Raw genomic sequence first — 20,343 nt, 5'->3', positions numbered from 1 at the left:
ACCACCACTACCACCACAGACGTGTCAGGATTTTTCTTCCTCTCTTGTCTGGTCAGTAGGCTTAGAAGATAGCCAATCATTGACCAGTGCCTTCAATCGAATTCGTTGGTCCCGCGATTTTCCTCTCCCGTTTGTTTGTAGGCAGGCTGTGTACGTCTATCTGTGTTTGCTTTTACTTGGGATAGGAACAAAAGGAGATCTACTCCTAGGACACAAAGAGAAAATTGGAACGGGACACTCTACGCGGGACATGGATGGGTCCAAGTCGTTTCATTTCATGGTTCACGGATCAAGAACATCTCCGCTCTAATCCGGCTTCCAACATCGAATCCACAAGGAGTCTGCTGTGCTAGTATTTTCTTTTTTTTTTTTTTTTTACACACTTCTCTCGTCTGGTTTCTCTTTCTTCGTTTTACGTTAACTTTCGCTTTCTGATTTCAGAATAATTTAGATTAACAAAATTTCTGTCTCGTTTTCACGACTATAATGCTTATGACGGTACACTGACGGGAATCTTAGACATTTGAAAGTAACGAGCTTGGCGAAGGGGGGAGGAATTTTGTCATCAGGATTTTGTCTGGGTTTATGTATAGTACAGGGGCACACAGCGTAATGGGAATGAATTTAGTGAATGAAAATTAGGAATACCGCTTACCTTCCACAACCAACTAAAGGTGAAAGCCCCAAGGTGATGAGTAAGTCGTTCAGGGAATAGAAAATTAATGTTGTTGAGAAATAATTCCTCGAGTGACTTGACAAACTCATTTTCGTACTGCGGTAAGAACGATTTATTTAGGAGAATTCACGACCCTGAACGATTTACTGACATGGTCTAGATGAACTAATAGATTCGTAGTAACGAGTATACTCATGCGTGCTTGACTTTTATTGCAGTATAAATATATAGACGTTCAGATACACAGCCGTGAAATTGATACAGCTTCGTGCAAGTTTGAGAATTTTTGTTAAGCACAGTTAAACAGGTCAAGTTCAGGGTACACATCCTGGACAATCGATGTGGAGATTCATGCTTTGACGAAGTACGAATCACGTCTAAAAGTCACAAGGATCCTAAGAACCGCCCGCTTCGATGTTTGTAAGGAAGAAAGGGATTCGAAGAAGGCTTCTTCGCTTCCATTTTCAAAGCACTGTTCAATCAAAGGATTATGAAGTCGCCTTTAGAGGACATGATTCAAGTTTTCATTTCAAGCAACCTTTCGATTGATATTCAACATTGAGTAGATCTCGGCTATGCTAGGCTTAGGAATTCGCATTCCTTGATCATCGTTCGGTGGTTCGAAGTCCCCTCAATAATTCAACATCACGGATCATGCACAACGAGGAAATGCAGAACTTGTATGTTGGGACACATTCCGTCTGTCTGAACAAGAAAGAAACATCGACCAAATTTGAGTCGATATTGTGTCTTTTGAAAGAAGAATCGGTAAATTTTTTTACTATCGCCTCTTTGAGACTGTGACGTTTGATTTTTGGCTTTGGTTATTCCCTGTTTGACAAACGTAGCTTTGGGAAAAGCTACTCATAAGCGAATGAGAGGAGATTTAATGGTGATAGATATGAAAGTAACTTTTTTTACGGAACAATTTCACCAGGGATTCTACTTGTACAGTTTTGGCTAACTAAGAAGGTCTATGAATGGGTTTTAATAATCAAATACGAGGAGAAAAAATTATATAAACAAATGGAATTGTGATTCAAGTTGTTGTTAGGTAAGATTTTATATTACAGGTATACTTACTGATCGCGTTCCTCCATCTCGACCACCCGGTTATTGTCTGTATTTTGTTTAGTAAGTCCAAATCAAAAAGCGAAACAGAAACAAATAAGTTCGTGTTAGTGATGTTTGCTAATTCTGCACCATTATGCTGCAACGTTAAAAGTCGCGGAGTCACGTAGCGCACTCTCTAAGCCCCGGCTTTTCAAAAGCTCAAAAAGTGAATTTAGAACTTTCACGACGTCTTTCAAACTCTGCAGACGTACTTCCATATAGAAGTTTCGAACAGAGCAAAAGCGATGAAAAACTGCCACCGAGATTCGGACTCTCCGTACTTTTAATGTTGACGCAAAAATTGCACGGTTTTGAAACATGCTCAATATCATGAGTATATATATATATTGTATATATAATATATGTATGATTATATATAGTATATATATATTTATGTATATATCTACATGTCATAGAAATGAGAAGAAAATCAACGATATTGACGTATCAACGATTTCATTTCTATCCGTTTTCTCTCTGTCTTCTAATTCATGTCTCTCTCTTTCTCTCTCGTTGTCGTTGTTTTCCTTTTCATTATTTTCGATCGAGTATTACAGGTGATATTTTAGATACACAACCAAAAATTCAATATACTTGATAGCTTGAGGTGCAAGACTCTTGTTAAAGGAAAGTAAAAAACAAAAAACAAAAAAAAAAAAAAAAAAAAATTGCAGAACACCTGCGTCTAGGAATTTGGATGAACAATTCGAACGCAACAATATATATCCTTGTTTCTAATGAACCTCATCACTCATCCGAATTCAATATCTCTTTTTGTTCAAAATTACTTTAGCAAAATAATATGACGATCAATTTTCGAAACGCATATATATATATATATATATATATATATACATATATAATAATATATAATTATAACAAAGTCAGGCAGCATGCAGATTAAGCCCGGCAAAATTGTCACGCTGTGGAAACACGGTATATAAATATATTTGAAACATAAGAAGAGAGACGGGAATAAAAGAGTCAAATTGGTCCTATTTCATACGCCGTTATATTTCGTACGATATAAATTTTGCAACATTTCTCATTTCACGGTTAAAAAATATGCGGAAGCAAGAGAGAAAAAAAAAAAAAAGAAAAAGCAAGAAAGAAAGAGAAAAGAAAGAAGAAAATATAGAAAGCTAAAGGGAAGGAAATAAATGAGCAGAAATAACATGTAGAGCTGTACACTTTGTCACAGCAAATTATGTGGTAACTTTTCCCTCCTTTTCGTCTCTTCCTATCATACTTTTTTTTTTCTCCTCCTCTTCTTCTTTTTTTTTTTTTTTTTCTGAATATATTCTTTCTCTTTTTTCATTCTCGCACTCCCCGCTTTAAAAGTGGAATACCCACACATCTTCTTCTGCTGCCTAAGAATAGGAATGATGGAGAGAAGAAGAAAAAAAAAAAAAAAAAAAACAATAAATAAATAAAAAAATAAGGCGAAGAAAGAAAAGAAAGAAACGATTTGGCGAAAAGCGGACGGTTTCTTCTTCTTTTTCCTACGTTCTCCGTCCTCTCCTTTTGCACTCCGCGTCCGCGAGTATGTATTTCGGTATGCGAATACATATACTCGAGGATGAAGGGGATTCCACGACGACGGTGGGGAAAGCTTTTATATCTGCCTCGTATATTCACGCCTGATTACCCCCGAAGCAACTGCTTTATACCGGGGCACCGATCGGATTAGCATACCCAAGGCATTAGTCTGACGTTAAACACCAGTCATATGCTACAGTTTGCGATCATTCGCTGGTCGCATACAAATCTTACAATTAGCGTCATTGCGACTCGAATCACAATGAGCTAGGTGAAATATATCTACAGTCGAAACCGTCCGACTCCTCGCCGATTTATCGTCAGACCTTCCCGTGATTTATCATCGAGCCTTGCAGGTTATCCGCGATCCCTAGATCACGCGCTTCGCTATCGCTTTCACAGATCTATAGGCAGTTACTACCAACTACCTTTGCGACGATCTGATTCATCCTTCATCGAACCTACCAACGAATTTAGGGATGAATGGAACCCCCCCCCCCCCCCCCCCGCCCCCCTTCGCGGTATATTTAATGAAAGGTCGCCGAGGACCGTAAAAAGTGAATCGAAAATTTTTACTAACTTAGTCATTTTTTATAGAACCTACAATAATTTAACAACGTATCTGGTACTGATTCGTGATTGAAACGAATCTTTGAGTTGTGAATTTGAGTGATGAGAGGAAGGATATAAATGATTTGGGGTGGGGTTTTATGAGCAGAACATCAACTCAAAAACGGTGTCAAAGGGTGAAATAACACCTCGCGCGAAATAACGGCTTACGGTTTCGTGTTTCGTTTACTAATTTTTGATCACTTTTTTGGAACACAGGTAAAAAGTTTTTTGAATCCAGTGATTTTTTAGGTCAAAACGAAGAAAACGAGACCCTATAGGACCCTTAAAGATATGATGTTTTTTTATTCCTTGTTGCCAGAATAGATTGAAAAAAAAAATCACGTTCCATTCTATGGTTGAAAATGATTAAACTCTGATGTTTTTGATTTTGTCCTGTTGGATATTGTTGGAAAATTTTTTCACACGGTTTCCTAACATTAGATATAGAATGTAGGGTCCGTACCTGCTCAATTGGTAAAAGAAAGAAGAATAAATGTGACATTCCTGATTTTCGGTGAGATTTAATTTTCAATTTTGAAAATGGATTCCGGAGAGAACGAGAGAAAAAAATAAATCAAACGTTGAAAAAACGGCCGGTGAAAAACAGTCGAAGCTGCTGCATATCGAGTAAAGTAATTTGAAAACTGTAGCCTTCCCTTTTCCACTTCCGCTTCGTGCTCCGGCTTATCGTCATCCTTCTTTCTCTTTCTCTCTCTCTCTCTCTCTCTCTCTCTATTTCTCTTCCTCTCGCGTTCTGCATCCCGAGTGTTTTTCGATTCCCGGTAAGTAATATCTGACAGGATGACAAATTGACTGCCTTGTCGGAGCCGGTGATATTGCTCTGTGTCACACTGAGCACTGCTATATCTATCTACCTGAGGGCAAAAGGCACGCCGCCTTTTTCTTCGGGGATTTTTTTCACTCGAGTTATTAGCATCCCCGAGAATATTGAGAAAGATCTAGACACGCTAGGAGTGGAAAGAAATCACGAAAGACGGGAAAAAGACACGTTTGAAAAAAAAAGTTTTCCGCTCGCAACGGATGTGAAATTTAAAAACACGAGAAAGGATCTTTCTTTTATCGTATTAATACCGTGTTTCTCACGCTTATGTGACGCCTGCCTCCTAAACTACATTGCGTTCACCGAATTTCTTCTTCGTTTTTAATGTTCCAAGGGTTTTGAAGAATAGAATTGTCCTTTTTTTTTTTATGTATGTTTATATTTATTTAACAGTCTAAATTATGCTTGACTTATTTTCTTTGGATAGAGACTTACAAGTTGAGAAATTCGATGTTTTTTTTTAGCTGGTTCGACGTCACTGATCATTTTGTGCATTGTGGAAAATTTTCTAAACACAATACCCAGCGAAGAGGGAATTCGGTATGACGATTTCAAAGGCATGCGAATAACGCGACTTCGAGCACCTTGTAAGCTCATTTTTTTTTTTTTTTTTTTTTTTTTTGTATAATGAATTTGAAAAATGCGTAATAATTCGAATTTTGTACTCACGCTTTGCTTGGTTCCGCTTTCGTCGACAGATCAGGTAGATTACAATCCAGATGATTATGATCGCGAGAATGATAACGATGGCGACGATTATTATGTTGACTGGATCATTGAATTTTTGCCACCACGGTACTTCACCTGCGAAATTTTTTTAAATAAATCGATAAGCTTTTGGCCGGTTTGAAGAATTTTACCAATAATGAAAGGAAACAAATTTTTTTTATGGTAATCGGATTGATTTTCTACAAGGTTTTATTCATCTTTTATTTTTATTCCATTAGCTCGGAATTTAAATTCTTCAGTTCAATATTCGTTCACAAAATGTTACATTTATTTACGAACTCTGAAATTACGCCGGATGCTTGCTTGCTTTTGCATAACTGCTGTTTGTTTAACTTGTATCAATAATTGTAGCAGGCAAATGGATAGCCAAATTATAAACAATTAATCATTCGTGACACCGGTTGGTGTGTTTTGTATATTACAATTTCTCTCTGTCTACATATTATGTATTACGACACACGCGTGTGTGTGAGCGTGTGTGTGTGTGTGTGTGAAGTAATTTTTGTTCGATATAACGAGACTAATAATTGCTCGGTGTAAAATGACGCGGAAAATGACCGAGCCAATTTAGTGCCAGATAATTAACGACGCTGATCAATCAGTTATTAAAACGAGACACGGGTGAAAAATATGAAAAAAATTTCAAAAACAAATTCATGCTGTTGAAATATTTTTTTCACGGAGTTATAAATTCTGTCGTGTCATCGAAATATACGTAAATATTTTCTATCGTCTTTTAAACTTACTATGGCTTCCATCGCGGGCTGCTGAAACATGGAAGGATTGTAAAAAATGTCTCGAGACTATTTAATTATTTATTGAGAATTTAAAGCATTTCGAAAGGAAAGAAATAGGCTTTTCGAAAAAATTAGGCAGAATCAATAAAACCCGACATCAATACACTGTGAGTTAAATTCCATGAAGCGATTCTCTTCTGAGAAAGAAAATAGAATTGAGAATTCGGTGATGTAATCGTTTCAAAATTACTGATCATCTCTTTCTCTGATTTATTTTATCAATTCAGTTGATCAATTTCACTTATTTTAAGATCCTTCTAAGTCCAGATTGTACAACAAATGAGTCATAAAACTTCAGTGGAATTATTAGAAAATTAATACCACGAATTACATTTTTAAATAAGTTATTCTTTTTTATATGTGCAGAAATGTTTTCAAAAAATTAAAATTTTACACTTCTGTTTAAACTTACTGTGGCTTCCATCGCGGGCTGCTGAAACACGGTGAGATTGTAAAAAACGCCTCGAAATGTTTCAGTTATAATGATTGAAAATTCAAAGCATTCCGAAAAGAAGAAAATCGGGTGATCAAGAATATGTCAGGCATAACGATCAAATTTTTGAAACTAAAAAACTAGGTGTAACGATTAAGGCCTGAGATCGATTCAATGTGAGTCAAACGTTACGAATAACAATTTTTTTCTGAGATGGGAAAGAATCCTACCAAATGAATCCCTGAACTCGAGTATAATAATTATTAATTAAAAAATAAAGTCAATTGTTACACCGGTCGAATAATTATCATTGTTGTTTCTATGCCAAAGCTGAATCATAGAAATTTTGTTCGATCAAAATTCGTAACAATTCTCTCACTAAACTTTAACTTCTCGTCAAACTTACTGTGGCTTCCATTGCGGGCTGCTAAAACATGGAAGGATTGTAAGAAATGTCACCAAACAGTTCAAGTCATGATTGAGAATTAAAAGTATTTGGGAAGATTAGATTACAAGTCGTTTATTGATGCTGTAGCCCATTGAGGACCATTAGGCAAATGAAAATAATACGGAAAGCAATAAGGAATAAAAATATAACATAATTGGCAGAGAACAATAAAGCAGGTAAATAATAATTAGATAGAAGTAAGGAGTGAGTGTAAAGCTTGAGCGTAACAGTAGAATTATTTAAAAAATTGAATTATGAATCGTAACTGACCAAAAGATTGACATTTTTTTTTATCAAAACCGAATGAAAGAATTTTGAAGTGATCGTTATGCGTAAACAATGTTTTCAAAAAAATTTTACACATTTTTCGTTAAACTTACTGTGGCTTCCATTGCGGGCTGCTGAAACATGGAAGGCTTGTAAGAAATGTCTCGAGACGGTTCAATTCATGATTGAGGATTTGAAGCATTAGTATGGAAGAAAAGAAATCGAATTATCGATGACTAAATGATTCCTCAACCTCCGATAAAATTATTTAAAAAATTAAATCATGAATTAAACAAAAATTATGATCACATCTTTCATTTCAAAATTACTCATCGACTCCCGAGCAATTTTTTTTTTCAACGCGAACTGAAGTGAGTTCCCAAAGCTACTTAGGAGAACAGAGAACGATCCTAATTCCTAGACTTTGTTGGTTTCCTAAAAAGAAAAAGTACCACGCATGCTTCCAACACTACGGAACTTACTTTGGACGTTGATGTACGTGACGGTTTTCAGCTTTCCATGTCGGTTCGAAGCCTCGCATATGTATTTTCCGGTATTTCGCTCCGACAAGCCATGGGAGAAGGACAGAACATTGTTTTCACTTATCGTATCGTTGGATCCCTCTCTGTACCACCTGAAAGATGGTTCAGGATGGGCATTGGCGACGCAAGTAACCGCGTTTGGAGTCTGGTTGAAGGAAACGTTGACGGCCGTTTGCGAAACGTTGATGTTCTCCGGGGGAACTGAAACGAAAATAATATTTGGTTTCCATTCGCCATTGGGATAAGATCAAAACATTCCTGAGTGATCAAATAAGGACGCTATGAGTAAGCGATGATTTGCCTTGTGGGGAGAGCTGCCCTCCCTTCGGTATTCCAGATAAAGGGGATCGATCTTCTTGTTCTTTTTGTCTTCGATTCACGGTTTCGTTTCAGGCATCGTACGCGTTGCGACTATAGATACTAGTAACAAAAAGAACGACGGAACAAAGCTTCGAAAGCTACAGCGACTCAAGTCGATCAACGTGAATATATGGTCGAGGAAAAATTCTCGTCAATTCGATGACGTGAAGAACCCCGGTGACTTCATGATATCACAAGTAAGGTAGGTAGGTACCCGAGATGCACCTCACCGATTTTCTTCCATCTTTGATATGTTGTAGTACATGAAAAACCCTAAGTCACATATTTTTTTTCACGTGCCAATTTGACCGTTGGAGGGGTTAAAACCACCCTCGAAAAATCGATTTCTTAGAAATTCCATACAACAACGAGGTAGAACTTCTTAACGAAACCAATTTGTAAGATACATGGTAGAATTGGGGCATGATTTTCTTGTCAGAGAAGGTAGCGAAGTATGAAAAAACGGAAAATATATCCGTGCTTACATTCGACGTGAAAATGGGTGGTGCTCTTGACGCCGGGTCCGATGATGTTGTCAGTGCTTTCGCAAGTGAATTTCCCGTTGTCAGTGGATCGGTCGAGCTTAGCATCCGGCCACGAGGTAAGATTCCAAATAAGCTCCGATCGAATACTCTGAAAGTCGTTGGTCTTCGGGTCAGGATCGTGATAGGTGTTTTTCACAGAGTAATGTTTGTTGTCGGTGAAGTTCATCGGGGTGTCGTCTTTGCTCCAGGATATGTTGCAGAGAGGAACGCACTCGACCGAACAGTAGATGCTGGCTTTCTTGGTGTTATAAACGACCCCCGTGTAAGGGGGTAGCTTTCTTACGAAGGCGGGGGGCGCTGGAATGAACAGGGAGGCGAATCAGCAGGGGAATAATCGAGACTCAACGACGGTGGTCCCGGAAACTCCAGCCACCCGCTCATGTTTAATTAACAAATTGGTATTTGCTCACCGAAAACTTGGACGAAAACCGTCGCCGGATCTCCGTCTCCTGCTTCGTTGTATGCCCAACAAGTGAAGTTCGCCTGGGTCTCGAGGTCCGCTGATTTTATCTCCAAGACTGATTTGTTCTCGTCGGAGAGACGGTGCTGTCCACGCATCCATTTGTAACCCGTTACTTCTGGACGACCCGCGTCCACCACTGAACACGTTAGGTTCAGTCGTTCCCTTTTCACCACTTGATCGGGCTTGTACGATATCGAAGCTGGACCCGGTTTGTCTGATCGTATGGAGTAAAGAGTTATTTTGAATGGAATTTTTGTTTCTGATTGTTTCATTTTTGGCAGTTCAGTGACTTTGTGAGTATCTGAACTACCGTTGACAGGAATTATAATTGAATGGTCGGATTTCTGAGAATTCAATTGACTGATGATGTTAGGTATATTAATAATTAAACGTTGCTAAAAATTTGAAAAATATTATAGATTCATGAAATATTTTTCCTAAAAATAGGAAATTTTGAATCTGTTGAAAATTCAGACACTTTCTTCAAGAAATATTCCCCATAAACTAGTGTCGACTCACAATAAACAACAACCGCTCTGCTTTCGGAGATGGGTCCCCAGCCGGCTTCATTTCTTCCCTTGCAAGAATAATTCCCGTGAAAAGACCTGCCGACTACTTCGAGGAGCAGCTTGCTCGGGTCAATGTCGCAAAAGGTCGAAGATACGTCCATGGTGGAAGGCGTTGAGTTGCTGACGCACTCGGGCAGTTCCTTAAGGAGATCACCGTCCAGGAACCACTGAACAGCGGTTAGGACCGTCGGGTTTCCTTCCCGAACGTCGCATTTCAGAGAGACGTTCAGTCTGTCGGCCTCGTTGACGGCGTCTGGAGGATCTGTCCACACCTTAACCACGGGTTTATCTGGGGTCAGAAGGGGGTGAAGTTAGAATGGGAACCGGAAGCATAAAAAACCAAAGGCGTGATAAGCAGGAGTCGTGGTGAACAAGTGACGTCTGGTGAATGCAAGAGAATTCAAGTGACTTCCATGATTTCATGACTTCACAAGACTTCATGCTACTTCGAGTGACTTTAAATATCATCAAATGACTTTTCTATCTTCCAGTGACTTCACGTCGTTTGAAATGACTCCGAATGATTACACGTGACTTCAAGTGACTTCCATTATTTCATGAATTCAAGATTTCAAGCGACTTCAAAAGACTTCGTGTGACTTTAAGTGACTTTAAATGATACCGAGTGACTTTTAAGTGACTTGAGATGACTTCACAGGACTTTTTATGGTGTACACCTGACTTCAATAATGGTCAACCCCTCATTTCTAGTCAAAGCGATGGGTCATCGTGTGGAGAAAAAGCAACAATTGCAAATGAATAATGGGGAATTGATGATGGTGATGGCAAGGATGATGATAAAAGTCTGCTTATGGAAAAAGGAGAAGTGAAAATGCAACAACTCACACAACACGGAGACCTCGATATATTCCTGTGAGGTGGATTCTCCAACACTGTTTCCGAACACGCAGGAGTAATTCCCCATGTCCGAAGAGGTGGTGTTTTTTATCACTAGTATCGGCTCCTCCACGGTACCACCCTCGTACCGATCATCCGTCAGTTTGATCTCTTCACCATCCTGGAGCCTAAGGATGACACGATAATTGAACGAGCTGATTCGGAAGACGACATCAAGGGGGTTGAAAATTGAGACTAAAGGGAGATTCAGAGGACTCAGCCGTCGTTTCGGCTTCAGCATCGACGCGTTAAGAATCCAACAACCGGATGGCTTTATTAAAACTTTACGAAAGAGAAGATGAAGTCCATAGTCGTAGCTGGTTTCCACCTTTAATATCTCTACGTTATGAAATATCTTTCGATTGAATATACGCCAAGTTTGACTGATGCAGGGTTGGTGGTGAAAGCGAGAGATCTTTTGCTACTAAGGGATAAGCTCAACAAGTAACTTCGAATCAGTGATACAAAAATACGGACTAAGCTCATTGTACTGATATCCCAAACAGTTGTGTCAGATCGTTGGAAGAAGCACAGTTATTACTAAAGTTAGGCCATAATAGGCATGAAAATAGACGAAAGATGTTTTTCAACATTCGCTAAATGGCCATCGAAGGGTCGATAAGGAGAAAAACAAGAGGCCCGAAATGTATACAATCACGTTTTCCTCTTCGGTGGAAAAATCCTCCCGTTAGAATCTAATTTCATCAGTTGTTGGGTTGTATAAAAACAAAAAACAGTGACAATAATCGTTGCCAAAACGTGACAGGAAATTGAAGAAGGCGATAAAGCTGAACGTTTCAGGCTCGAATAATTGTTTGACTCACCGTAATCGGGGCCAATTTAACCCAAATGCCCGCGAAAAGTAATTTTCGACCAAAGGGTTGAGGGGTTAAAGAAGGAAGGGGGAACTGAAAAATGTATTCCTAAGGAAAGCGAAGGACGTGTAACATTCGTTACGCGAGACCTTCAGGCGAGCTCAAACTCACTTGAAGAAACTCTTTAACAATCTTACTTCTCGAGCCACCCTCACCCTCGACGATCTCAACCCCCTTTCATCCCCCTTCCACTTTCTTCTCTCTCTTCTTTCTCCCCGCGTCTGGCCGTTTCGCGATGTAACTTTCTTTAAATCTTGGCGCTCGTCTGCTGCCAGCGAATTGCCTTTACTCGAAAACTCTTCGCAGCCCTTCTTTCACCCCCTGGGTGTTTCGGGATCCAGACGCAAGTATCGCGTCTTCCAGGTGGATCTTAAGAGCCTCGTACCCTCGTTTTACCGACTCGGTCCCGCTCACGAAGCGTAACATTTTAATAACGATTCTAACGAACTAATTCAGAATTTTCCGTGCACCGTTGTTCGCCTCGTAGGCGGAAAGCCCGGGAAACCGGGTGTTAATTCTTAATACACTTGCAAACATCTGAAATTAGAATTTTCAATACTCTACTGAGGCAGGCGGTCCGCACGGTTCTTCGCTTTCGCCCTCATTTTCAGCTTCGAGTTTTAACGCCTTCGTTTTTACCTACCGAGGAATATTAAGTGGTTGTTACCTACCCTTACTTCGAATACCTACGCATGCGTATACTCGATTCTCCAATGCTCTCGATGCTCTTCGTTAACTTAATTATCCCTATTTCCATCTTTATACTGCTCAACCGATATTGCAGTGTACATACTCGGCGCTTTTATCATCGCGGTATTTGCTTGAACGAATGGTAAGTGATGGTGAAGGTGCTCTTAATGTAAAGTTAATGAACCCGATTATTGTTCAAACAATTTCAGAGATTATATCGTGTTTTTGCACACTTTCGATTGTTCAAAAGCGTATTGAGAAACTGAACAGTTTTCAGCTCTTGAGTTTATATTAGAAAAAGGAGAAAATTGTAAAAATAAGAAGAAAACAGCTTAAATATAAATTTTGAAAAATTTGTGAACTTGGTAAAACAGAAATCCATCTCATTACAAAACACAAGTAATCAGCACCGTTAAAGCTCGGCTAATTCCTGGCGGTTAAATTATGAGGGAGAAAAATTTCGAAGGAAAAATTCATGCACACGAACAGAGGACTTGATTGATTGGTTTTGAATTGATGAACCGCGTCGATTCGGGAATGGCGTAAAGGGGCTTGAAAATTTTTTTCGGAAAAGAGCCTCCACCGAGGGAGTGAAATGAATTATCGTTTCATCGTCGTGTTGGCGAAGCGAGGATGGCTTCGTTGCGTAGGTACTTTGAAGTGCGGACGAAGTATATATATATAGAAGCCCAAAGAATGGCTGGAGGACAATGAGTGCCGATAGATACGATCTGGAATCGCGATATTGGATTTCCGAGGGTGTAGAGTGTCGGTGTATAAGAGAAAATCGCACACGCGGTGCCTCGGAAATAATAAATAAGCAAACAACGGAGAGATATTGTATCGCGGCCAACTTCTCGAGGGCCGAAGCAGCAGCACCACGTGGTACACTCGAAACTTGAAAGTCAATTTCGTCGAACCGCGAGTATACGGTGAACTCCAAGTATTCCAGATATCGTTTCTTATTACAACAGTTCTCACTCCCATTATTATATTCAGGCGAATCTCTTCCATCTTCCATATTCTATTATCACTTACCATTTCACCGTCTCCAGTTGCGCCGGGTTCGCGATATACTCGCAGATCAAATGGATTTCATTTGTCTCGTTAACCGTTATATTTCCATAAGGATAGCTGATTATCGGCGGATCTGTAAGCAAAGAACACCAGAAATTGATAAAAACTTTTTCTTCTTTTTTTTTTTCAATCATTCGTTCTTTGCGGTATCGAGTAACAAATTTATTTTCTCGATTTCAGAGAGAATTTTGAAAAGTAATTCAATTTCGTAAAATATACAGAGAGGCAAAAATATTCTATATTTTGGATTTTTATATCTGTTATAAATATAAATATTCAAGTCATTGAAAATTCGATATTGTGGACTTAATATTGGGCTACATAGATTCTGATATTTCGATTCTCACCCAATTTGTCTTATTCGTTTATTTTGTTTTATCTATAAAAATATTCTCCCTTCTTATAAAATGACTTTATTCCCTCAGTCACTAAGCTTATGGTTCGCAAAATGACAGCAAAAATGTGGTGATGAAAATTGAATACTTTCGTAATTCCAGCTTATAAATTCATGTGCAAAAAAATTTCAACCCTGTGGTTTGATGGGGTTTCACGATATTGCCGATTCGCACGTACAAACGATCGTATTCATGGCTGGGAGAAGCTATAGAGGTTATTACGGTGTAACATCTTTGTAGTAAATTTTTGCTTCGGTCTTCTTATTATTACTGTAACTCTTCTTGATCTTTTTTTTTTCTTTTTTTTTTTTGTGCGTTTCGGTGGTGAGGAATGGCTGCTTTTCACTTCCTCCTTTTACTCACTTCCGGTACCAACGAAAACGGTGCAAAGACCGCTGCCACGTCTTTGGCGAAGAGCTTGCCAACGAGAAGAAGAAGAAGAAGAAGGAGAGAAAAGGATCGCTGGTTATGTTTGCAGGAATTTATTCGCCAAGGGAGAGAGATTCGCGAAATGTGTGTATAACTGAACGCATAACGTCCTATCAAACAGTTTTATTTCAATTCCGGGGGAATCTGTCGCCGGCGCCGTCATCTCTGAGCCAGAAATCGGGTCGACGGAGTTGAAACGCGAGCCAAAAAATTGTAGAATTGCAAATTTACGACGGCGATAATGTTTGGAAAAATCGGTTACTCGTTCAAAAAGCAGTTGATATTCTTATTGCGTAAGACTCGAATATCAATTTATGCTTTATAGGTACAAAATTTCGGATAATCCTGAAAAAGATCGTTTTTGAATTTCAATCAGCTCGCATCCCAAATCGGATTCACATAATTCAAAAATAATTCCCCATTTTTTTCAGAATATTTTCTTAGTACAGGCGGGTTTTTTAGATCACTGATTTCGAATTTTAACTACAAATTTAAAAATTCAATGTGGCAGATCCAATATGGTGAACCAAAAAGCCAAAAGTCACTCGATGTTGCCATATTGGATCCACTATTTTAATTTCTGTGGTTTCGAGTTCAGATTTGTAATCAGTGACCTCAAAAACCTGCGAGTACCAAGTTTTATCTAAATCAAATGACTTTTTGGATTTCGTTCCACCATATTGGATCCCCCATTTTGAATTTTCAGATTTTGAGGTTATATTCGTAATAAACGACCCGAGAAGCCCTCTTTGTATAAAATTTCATCCAAATCCGTTCGACAGATTTGACGTGTCCCTAAAAGGGTGGAATGGAATTCATCCCTTCGTGGCAGGGGTTAGAGTTGAGATAAGAATCTAAAAAAAGTAGGAAATTATTCTTGAATTATCTGGAGCCAATTTGGGGAGCATGCCGGTCAAAATGCAAAAATGACATTTTTAAAAACCACCCCAAGTTAAACCTGATATTTGAAAATATCTTACTATCGAATTTTCTAACGTAAGTAATTTCGACGCGAGTGAAAATTGCGTGGGAAAAATCAACCGCCCTTAAAACCTTAACTTCGCCGAAAGGGGTTGCAGAAAAAGAACAGGTAAAAGATAGAACGGAGGAAAAAACTCGTCGGCTGAAAAACTCCGCGGTGCGCATTTATAGCCCTCGGTTAATCGGGCGAAAGATGGACGATGTGTTGCGTCAACACCTTCGGCTGAAGGATAACTCATGGTGTGAGCTGGTTGCGGGGTTCGTGTATAGTCGCAAGCTTGATAGCATATCGGTCTTCTCGTGTGCAGAGGATATATATATATATATGGGGGATGTGTATAATATATATATATATATATATATGTATATTGTATATACGTGTATTTTGAACGGCGCATACAGGGTGTCAATGTGAGTATATATTGTAGCATGTATAGGCGCGGTACAGTTAGTTTCACCAGTCATTTCCACCGGGTGGCTTTTCATAATGCGCCTCATCCCTCAGCTCCTGCCGCAGATAACCAACACACGCTGCTATAGCCAAGAGCGTCGCTTTCATGTATGTATCGAGCTGCGAGTTGCGCGGAAGTTTATAATAATTTTTTTTTTTTTTTTTTTTTTATTATTGCTCGATTTTTCCTTTTTCCTTTTATCTACTTTTCCTTTTTTTTCTTCTTCTTCTTCTTGTTAGGTACTCTGTTTATCCACTGGTTTTCTTTTTTCTTATACCGATTCTCCTTCTACTTACCATTCATTCTTCAGAAATGTCTGTGGAACGCGGAACTAAGGACGAGTGGCAAATTCATTATTTGGCTATCTTGAATGGGTTCGACACCGACTTGAGAGTCTGGTTATAAAGCGACGGTTGCAGTTTCATTATTATTCGTGTCTCTGAATTATATGCGACAATTTTCATTTTACACGGATCTTCGGATTTCCGAGGATAATAACGACACTGTTGTCGTTGTGATTCTAGCGTTATTATATAGCTTGGCGGGGATTCAAGTCTCGTCGTTAGAGATATGAGAGAGAAAGCTCAGCAGCTTTTGTCGTTGTGTAAGGAAAGGAATCATTACTTGTACTCCTAAGATTGCGCAAGTTCTGGTTTCGAAAATTTCTAACGTTATTCATTATTCATTTATATCAAAATCCTGACAAGTAAATGAGAATAAATACAGGTATATGTATATACTCACAGTAAACGTCCAGCATTATCGACTTCTTCATCGGCCTGATGCTCTTCTGAAGCGTCACGATGTTCTCAGCGTGGCAGCTGAACTTCTTTCCATTCTGATAGTGGGTTGCCTCGAATATCAGGCTGCTCTCTGTACGGTAGGTGCCGTCAATCTGGTGGCAAAGTTTTGGAAGAATAATGATTTACTTTTAACGTTAGTTCCGGGGAAAATCATGTAACAGCTATCATGTACTGACTAAACGATTTACATAACGAAGATACATCTTTTCGAATAATAACTTTATTGATGTTCTCGTAAAGTGGGAGGGACAGTTTTTCGAATTTATGATCCATTCAAGAGTTTAAAAACTCGTCTCATCTAATTTTATACTCAAGTTTTCGGGCCGTTGCTGATTTGTTAAGCCGCAAGTTTGGTGCTTAGAAAATAGTGATACAAGGACCATTCTGAACACAGAGATCTACTACCGACACTTACCCACATTTTGCCTAGACTAAAACCCTTATCTGTGATCACGTCACAGTGATCTACACCTTTTGTTCCGATCCGAAGGTCAAAGTCGAGTTGCCTTACCAACAATTAAATCTACCGAGGTCATGACAGCGCTGCTTCAGTTCTTTCAAGAGGTTGATGAAGCAGCGTGATTTTGATCTTCGGATCGGTACAGCAGGTGTCGATCACTGCGACATCATAACAGAGAAGGGTTCGAGTCTGGACAAAATGTCGGTAAGCGTCGGTAGTAGATCCCTGTATCCAGAATCCCCCTTGCATTACTACTTTAGAATCGTAACAAAAAGACCATCTGCATCGCATCATGTTTATCCGTTCCTCGGAATTGTGATGGCCAGCAGAGTATCAAGAGGTAGGATTAGAGGTTCAGAGTCATATCGACGAACGATACAACCTTGACAAGCTGGAATATAAACGAACGGGAAACAAAACCGGAATGAAAAAGACGCGAAAGGAAGAAAAAAAAAAAGCTTGGGGGACACACGATGAGAGCGGAGATATGAAACATTCCTGGACAATAGGTTGAGGTCACAATAAGACCTGATTAGCGAGGGATAATACGAGTCTGGAGCAACAGAGGATCCTTTGTGTCCAGGGTACACGTAACAGTTTCACTTCGTCGGTGCACTGCAGAGTCCTTCGCTAAGGAAACACAAGAGACTGCGGAAGCCGTGAGGACGGACTTCGTATTCGCAGTTGAAAAGACCTTTCGGTGAATATTTTACAGACGGGAATGATAATAATCTCTCATGTTCTCGTTCCGTTCGTTCGTTCGTTCGTTCCATTTCGGTTCGGTTTTAACCGAGCAAGAAACGGGCACGAGGGAAAATAGCTTGGAATTCTTCCACGATGAAATAATAACGCTAAGTTGACACGACATGCATCCACCTTCACCCTCGGGGTTTTCCTACCCGGCGTTGTTGAAGGGAAAATTATTCACTCATTCATCTCTTACAAGATAAGTTGCCGAGGTGCACCTCGTGGATTTTCTTTATTCTGTGATATGTTGTGGGCCGTTGAAAAGTATAGAACAAGGATTTTTTTTCAAGCGCCAATTCGGCTGATTTAGGGCTACAAACAACCCCCCAGGCTCACCCCCAAAAATCGAATTTTTACGATCTCTCAACAATGACGTGAAATTCTTCGATACGTTTTTCACTGTCAACAAACGACAATATGCGCAGTGTTTTTACTTTTAAACATCGCACCCCTAATTTTTTAGAAGTGAAATCAATGCCTGAAAATATAAGCTTTTAACTTTCTTGATAAATGCTGATAAAAAAAATCGGTGATATATACTCCGGGTAGATATTTTTTTTGTTACTGCACTACCTCGAGAAATTTTTCGCAACGATTTACGCCATAGCCCGAGGGGTGGGAAGTCAGTGTTACGCTGGAAGGAAGATTCGTTTTACGATAAATTGCGTGGTAAGCGTTCGGTGAAATTGTCCAAATGCACTGTTCAAAACTTCGGCTCATCTTCAGATGAGGGTTGGGTTGGGTTTATTATCCAAGCTGAGAGAAGGGCCGTAACACCGGTTACAAAAAACTGAAGCATTTAGTTCGTTATTTATGGCGGCAAGTTTAAATTGCTCAGAGTCGTTCTCGGTGCGCGTATACGCCTCTGTGTTTCTGCCTCGTGAGAAAATTACATTTTTCTTCGGCTTGTTTCCCCACTTCCATGGCACCACCCCCGGCGGTGAAGAAGAACCACGAACCTCGAGGAGTATAACGAGATGTCAAGTCGAGCTTTTTTCCCCGACGTTCTGCTTCATAATTCGCCAAAATATACCCACGTAACATTATTCTCATACATAATACCGTTGAAATTCTTTAAGAAGAGAAGGAAAATCTTCATTATCTACTACCAAAACGTCCATCTTTCCTAAAGTAATTGATCGCGAACGTTCGGGAGAAACGTGACTGAGTTTGTTGAAACAAGGATATGTGGCGAATACAACTGAATTGCTCCAATGCCAATTACGACAGTCAGTTCGTGGGCCAGAAATGCGTGTTCGCTGTTTCGCGAACTGGATGTTTCTGACACATCCTCACTGCTGCCCGGCAAAGCGATACACGCTTGGACGCATCCCTGTATTGCTCATAGCTGGATTCGCCACGGTCAGAGGAAGGATGCAATACACGTGAGGGGGTGGGAGTTGATGCACTCCATCCAGAGCCGATATCGAGCAGTGGTCAGTGCTACTCCCCGCTAGTATCTCGATGGATTCCGAACCTGCACCTACACGCATTGTGCCAATCCACGCTATCTCTGCAACGTGATTTGGACCCGGCACGAATGGATATGCATCTCTAATATCGGATCACAAATCACACTGCATCTGCAGTGGCCATTCTCCAATGTTCAGTTCCCTCGACATCTCCCAGCAACCCCAACATTCTGGTAAAAAATTTATCGTCACTGGTGTTTGTTCGTAAATACACTTTCCAGAGAAAGAACAAATAAGTCTTGGATCTAGATCCCGATTTCGATTTTAAACAGTTGGAGTGTCGATAAATCCTGGCGTAGTGTGAACTCGAAGAAGGAGTGAATCGTTTAGCGCTAATTGAATTAAGTACGCCATGACGGAGCTTCAGGTCGTTGGGTAAACGGCGATGTGACGTGGGGACATCACCAGGGGTCTCTAACCTAGCGAGGAACCCAGCCGACCGTGTATCACGTGAGACCCTTAAGCAACGGGCAATTACCCAGATCTATCTAGGTCTTCATACTTTACCAGTGACGAATCAGCAATTGTTTGCTTTTTTTAGCAGTGCTTTATGCATCACCGATATCTGGAGCTCAAGGGTGGCTCGCGTCATCCCCTGGACTTGTCGTTCAGCTACGATAGAACGACGCATCGGGCTACTATCACCGTCTGTTTTAGCATACATATTGTTACTCAGAGGATAAACATGCTGTTATGAATAATCCACCAAGTGTATACTATTTATGCTAATCACGACTCTCCGCCACATCAATTTACATGCTAACGACCTGGACAAACTCCCTGAACCCTCTTTCAACGATACTTCCGCAAGGTGCTCGTTTCGATGCGATGCTTCGCGAAACGCCATCTGACGAACGGGGTGAACAGAATTGTCAGCAGAATTTTGTACTCCGTCATAAAGTAGCCTTTCACTCCAGTTTTCAATCGGAATAAGCTAAACGTAAATTAACGAATGTCTGACGACTTTTGTGCTCTGTAGATAACCAAACCAAAACGATCAGCTGATCGCTCGCGCCAGCGCCATTTTATCTAGCTAGTCCTATTCATATATCGGGCGATAAAAGAACGTCCATAAAAATTCTATTTCTGTTCTACATCATCGTCGTAATAAATTCCTTTTCAACTTGGATA

The 20,343-nt window shown here is 39.8% G+C and overlaps 1 protein-coding gene across 1 annotated transcript in view; it reads right to left on the bottom strand.

Annotated features, from left to right (window-relative positions):
• LOC124414778 overlaps positions 1-20,343 on the bottom strand; it is a 166,956-nt gene that overhangs the window by 8,680 nt on the left and 137,933 nt on the right. The window contains exons 8-20 of the mRNA XM_046895842.1: positions 16,475-16,625; positions 13,435-13,546; positions 10,781-10,959; positions 9,885-10,223; positions 9,313-9,579; positions 8,843-9,199; positions 7,938-8,198; positions 7,569-7,586; positions 7,147-7,167; positions 6,720-6,740; positions 6,257-6,277; positions 5,451-5,585; positions 1,760-1,796 (exon numbers count right to left, since the gene is read on the bottom strand). Of these exons, the coding sequence (XP_046751798.1) occupies positions 1,760-1,796; positions 5,451-5,585; positions 6,257-6,277; positions 6,720-6,740; positions 7,147-7,167; positions 7,569-7,586; positions 7,938-8,198; positions 8,843-9,199; positions 9,313-9,579; positions 9,885-10,223; positions 10,781-10,959; positions 13,435-13,546; positions 16,475-16,625 (1,919 nt within the window). The remainder of the gene's footprint in view (positions 1-1,759; positions 1,797-5,450; positions 5,586-6,256; positions 6,278-6,719; positions 6,741-7,146; positions 7,168-7,568; positions 7,587-7,937; positions 8,199-8,842; positions 9,200-9,312; positions 9,580-9,884; positions 10,224-10,780; positions 10,960-13,434; positions 13,547-16,474; positions 16,626-20,343) is intronic.

This window comes from Diprion similis, chromosome 14, assembly GCF_021155765.1.
Source record: "Diprion similis isolate iyDipSimi1 chromosome 14, iyDipSimi1.1, whole genome shotgun sequence".
Classification (NCBI taxonomy): Eukaryota; Metazoa; Arthropoda; class Insecta; order Hymenoptera; family Diprionidae; genus Diprion; species Diprion similis.
The sequence above is the reverse complement of the archived record's forward strand: the minus strand, read 5'-3'. Positions and strand labels throughout refer to the sequence as shown.